We start from the raw sequence: 5,411 nt of genomic DNA on the forward strand, positions 1-5,411 counted from the left end.
GAGGAGGAGGAGGAGGAAAAGGAACCAACAAACAAAAACGCCAATCAAGGCTTAGGAGAAAGCTGTGTGGCTGCTGGTACAGCCCACTTCTCTGTAACCCTTACAGTCTCGCTTCTTCATAATGGTCAGCTTGGTTTCTAAAATCTGTCTAAAACTGGACATGATTCTTATCAGTGCATGGCAAATGAAACTGCTTTTCTATTACACATATACTCAGTGAAAATTTTCCCTTTATTTCACTCATGTGACAAAAGGGGTTCATGTAACAAAAATATCAAGGAAATAAGATTGATTCTTGTGGATTTGTAAGAAAACGAGAGGTGATACATAGACAACATGTGGGCCTGCAGCATGCTCCCTGGACATTACTATGGTGCTCAGCAGTGTTTCGGGGGCTCCTGAGCTGCCTTCCAGAAGGAGAAGTGCTCAGTGCCCAGGAGATGTGGGGCTGCCTGCTGGGGGTGGTAGAAGCTGGTGTTACCTTGTCTGCCCCACACTCAGTGCCATCCAGGGGAGGGTCCAGCTTGGTCTTGCAGGATGTATCTCCTTCTACCAGGCACCACAGCCCAGCACACATCAGATGCTGCAGGACAAAGGAAGGAACCATGACTGCCAAGAACACTTACAGATAAAGGTCACAACTGGGGTCAGAGCTGTGGAGCAACCACAGTCAGATTTGGGGTTTGAAATGTGTGGGGAGAAGGAAGATTATGCATTTGGACATCTAAAACATCAAGGCATCATTTCAATGGGCTCGTTTAGCTCAGTGGAATTCTTGCATTTACTCCTAGGAAAGCTTGTCTCATGGAACTGAATTCAGTAGTTCTGGACTCTAGGAACTCAGTGGAGGTGTCAGGGTGACAGCTCCTGCCTCCCAGGACCAAGCAGTAAGTAAACAGATCTCTTCCATTTAGTTCAAAGAACAAAGCTGATACCCACAAGCTGACAGAACACACAGGAACAGCCGTAGCCAAACTTAGCTGGAGGCAGCTCTGTGGCCAAGGCCCTGAATTGATGTGTTGGGTTGTGGGTGGGGTGAGGGTATGAGCAGCCATCAGGGGGCCCAGAAATGAGAGGCCAAAGTGCAGAGGCAGGTTTCCATTCTCCCTGTCTGGCTTATAGCTTTGCTGAGTTGGGCATAAATTATTACAGTATTTTACCTAGAAAAACTTGGAACATATGCAAATAAATAATTAAAGCAATTCTACTAAAACAGGAATGGGCATTTAAAAAGGCAGACACCCAACTGTATTAATAAGACATTTGGACATTGACAAAGTGCTCAGAATGAGATGAATTATCAAAATTACTGAGGGAGGCACGGCCACTCTCCTTCCCCAAAGGACTTGCATGCAGACAGGACCATCAAATATAAGAGATGGGAGCTGTCTGATCCCATCCTGATGGGAGAGGGGATTCAGAGGCATGTTTACATGTTGCTGGGAGCGGGGGTTCCTCATGGGATAGTCCTACTGCCTGTGGCAGTTACCAACCCATCAATGCACCTTTCTCCACTTCTCCCCCTGCAGATGGCCCCTCACAGTATTTCCTGGGATTGCTTCCCACATAAACTACTTGCACCCAAATCCTCACCATGATCATGGCCTGCAAATTGGAAACAGATGTACATAAGGATCCTTTAAAGACACAGTGCTTCCCGGATGCCAGACCCAATCATGGCTAAAGAAGCTTGAGCTGGAATGGGAAGACCTCACTCTCCTCTGTGTGGCCAGTGGCTAGTTGGTGCCCCTGGGCAGTGTGTGGGAACCCCCTGCAGGGTGGGGACAGTGAGGAGACAGCAAAGCTCACAAAGGGTGTGCAGTACTCAGTTTAGAAGTTCACTGTTGCAAGTAATCTCAAACATCTGCATAGAATAGACGTTCAACTGTACAGTCTGAAGTCAAGAAATGTTTAGAGGGTGAAGGGACAAACAAGGGGAAAGGAAGGGAAACAGTGGTGGAGGGGCCTCAGAAAGCTAAGGAAAGTCCATGGAGCTGTCTCATTTTTCAAGTATGTAGGAACTGCTTTGTGCCTTCAAAGGAGTCGGGATTGAAGTGGAATGCTGTGCACTCGGGTTCAGCAAAGCCTACAAGCTCCCATTACTGTTCACCTCTCCATGGAATGGTTAAAAGATGAGAACTTGAGCATAGCACAGCTGCTCCTATAAAGACCGACTGCACCTCATTAGATGTTTGATTCCTTGCACTTTCACCTAAGACTTCAAGAGTGTTGCATCCATGTGCAGACACATGTTCAGGAGGTAAGGAGAACCCAGGAGGGCAATTAGGGGGCAGGAGTGTTTGGGATTAGGAGAAATAATGGTCACATTAGGAGAGAAAGGAAGAAGGTGGGGTGAGCTGTTTATTATGCATTTTATAGACAGGTCTTGCTCATAAAATTTCCCTAATTATCAAAGTGAAAGAGAAGGAGGTTTGGCAGATATTTCTTTAAAAGAACACAAAAGTACTGACAATAAAAGAGAAAAACAAATTATACTCTCTAAAAATTAAGGGCTTCTGTTTATCAAAAGACAGCTAGAATATGAGAGATGATATTTGCAATAGATTGGGGGGTGCTTGCAATGCATACTGTCAACACAGTGTGTGTGTGTGTGTGTGTGTGTGTGTGCGCGCGTGCATGTGCGCGCATAAGAGAACAATAGCCTCAAACTGTTATAGATCAAAGAAGATAAAGACCTAGTGGAAAAACGTACAAAGAACTTGAACATTTCACAAAAATATATTTGAATGGCATTTAAGCATATGAAAATATGCTCAAATGTCTTTTGTCATCAGGGAAAGCTAAATTATCATTAGATACTTCTACATAGCCATTAGAAGAGCTAAAATGAAAAAGATGGGAGAATTCCAAGCATTGGCAAGGACACAGTCCAACAGAAACTGTTGTGTACTGATAATAAGATTCTAACTTTAGTCAATAAAATTTGGAAAATTCTTTAGCAGTATTGATTATAGACACTGCACATTGTAATGCCTCCAATTCCATTACCAAGAATGTAAGAAAGAAATCTGTATCTGTTCTACAAAGGCATTGTCAGGAATGTTCATTTCAATACTATCTCTGTCATTCCCATGGTAGAAACTGCCCAAATGCCCATCAACATGAGAACAATACTGTATGATTTCATTACATAAATTTCAAGCACAGGTAAAGCTATGGTATTGGGGTTCAGGATGGTGGTCACTTTTGTGCTGTTGTTGTTGTTGTAGGGAATAAACAGAAAGAATACTCCAGAGCTATTTGACCCTGGCTTGGCTACCACACCAGGACAGTTTTTAAAGCATACTTGATGTGGTGGTTTGAATGAGCTATATTCCCTCCCCATAGGCTCATGTATTTGGACACTTGGTCCTCAGCTGCTGGTGGTACTTGGGAGGTTTAAGAGGCATGGCCCTGCTGGAGGAAATAAGTCACTGGGGTTGGGCTCTGAGAGTTCAGAGCCTTGTTCTCCTGATTTTCTCTCTCTGCTTTGTGTTTGCTGTTGAAGATGTAATCTCTTAGCATGCTGTTCCTTATGGCATGCCTGCTGCTTACTGCCATGCCTTCCTCATCATGATGGACTCTTACCCTCTAGAACCACCAGCCCAAATAAACCCTTCTGTAAGTTGCTTTTGGTCATGGCATTTTATCACAGAAACAAAAAACTAACTAATATACTTGGTTAAATTTGATGCTGTCCTCATCACTTTCATTATTCTCTGCCTCCGTCTCATCTTCCCTGTTCTCCTCAAGCATTTTCAGGCATCTATTAGCTTAAACCTGCGGTAATTAGTGTGTCTATAAGAACTTACGAGGTTTCTGTTGCCTCTGTATATTTTATTTGATAAACCAAGGTAAGTCTATGCTTTCTCTTATCCTCTGGCATGTCTGTAGGACTGGTTAGCTAGTAATAGAGTTCTTTGGCCTGAGCTGTGATCCCCAGCATCTCCCAGATGGACACCCTCGGGGAGTCTCTTCATGATGTCTCCACATGGATGTGGAGCCAAGTCACTACTTCCCACATTCATCTTTACAGATGACAATATCCACCATTTTTCCTTGCCTCTGACTCACTTTTAATTCATAGAATGCAATACAAATGACAGGATATGACATTCTGATCAGTTTGTAAAGCACTTTGGTCTCTGCCTTCCTTGGAGGCTCTCTGAATTGCCTTCTGTCTTGCCTACTCTGGTGAAACAAGTTGCCATGTTGGAAAAGGCCTCTGACAAACTAGCATGAAAGTGCAGTCTTTGAACCTACAGCCTACAATGAACAGAGTGCTTGCAATGATTAATACATGATCCAGTGATCTGGGCAGCAAACATTTCCCCATTTGAGCTTTCAAATGAGACTGCAGGCCTGAACTCTGTCCTCACCACAGTCTTGTAAAAATGCTGGGAAGCTAAGCCATGCCTACATCCCTAACCTCAGAGTCTGAGAGATTAGGAAATATGGTTTGTTTTAAGATACCATATTTTGTGGTAATGGGGAGGGCTAAAGTATACATCCCGGGGAAGGCTAGGAAGAGAAGGCATGACCCATGCTGGGTAAAGGCTTTCCACTCTGCATACCCTCAGGTCACTCATACACCTCAGCAATATTTAGTTATCTCAGTAAGCTAGCTCAGTAAATTGATTGGTTCCCTAGAAAAACTTTAATCAAACACTGGCTTGATACTAGAACCTTAAAATGAATAAGCAATTGCTTAGTATCCCCAGGAAAAGAATTCTCACAAAAGATGGAAAATTTATTTGTTAATGTTATTATGTCTCATAATTATTTAAAAAAAGAAAAAGAAAGAAAATGAGAATGTAAAAGAGGGTAAAAGGATATGGGAATGGAGATATTTTCCAAAAATGAAAAAATGAGAAAGCCTAAGCAAGTGATGAAGGTCTGTTTAGGTTTGTTATGATATATAAAGGATGAGACAAAAATAATATTCACATAATCTTAAATTTTCTAAAGTCATAATTTAGTCAACTAGTCTAAGGAACAAAATACACATCTAGTCAAGGTTTATCTGAGAACATTTGGTTTTTCACCCAAGCTTTATCTATATAGCACATGGTAATTAAAAATACCAGACTGGTGAAACTAACCTTATTGGATGTTTAACATCCATACTTTGAGGCCTATACTAATCTGGTCAGAGGGACTTAAAGGACAGTTTTTGCCCTTTGCCTTCCAAGGTCGATTAAGTTCCAGGAAGCTATGGAACATCTCTCAAAATGTCCTGTAACTGAGGTGAGTCACCTGTCCTCTTGTTCAGGGAGGCCATGGAGACCCCACCAGATGGATTTGAACAAGTGTCCAGTCTACAAAGAGGAGGGTCAACTCAGAAAATATTTCCTCCAGGCATCCAAGTGAAGCCAGACATGGTCAAGCAGGACCTTTGACTTATCTTCACA

General features: G+C 42.7%; 1 protein-coding gene across 2 annotated transcripts in view; it reads right to left on the bottom strand.

Annotated features, from left to right (window-relative positions):
- Adamts17 (ADAM metallopeptidase with thrombospondin type 1 motif 17) overlaps positions 1 to 5,411 on the bottom strand; it is a 396,140-nt gene that overhangs the window by 162,809 nt on the left and 227,920 nt on the right. For both annotated transcript variants that reach the window (XM_008849526.2, XM_029554310.1), the window contains exon 11: positions 482 to 583. In XM_008849526.2, coding sequence (XP_008847748.1) covers positions 482 to 583 — 102 coding nt within the window. The remainder of the gene's footprint in view (positions 1 to 481; positions 584 to 5,411) is intronic.

Source organism: Nannospalax galili, unplaced genomic scaffold (assembly GCF_000622305.1).
Source record: "Nannospalax galili isolate Female #2095 unplaced genomic scaffold, S.galili_v1.0 scaffold124, whole genome shotgun sequence".
In the NCBI taxonomy this organism is placed as follows: domain Eukaryota; kingdom Metazoa; phylum Chordata; class Mammalia; order Rodentia; family Spalacidae; genus Nannospalax; species Nannospalax galili.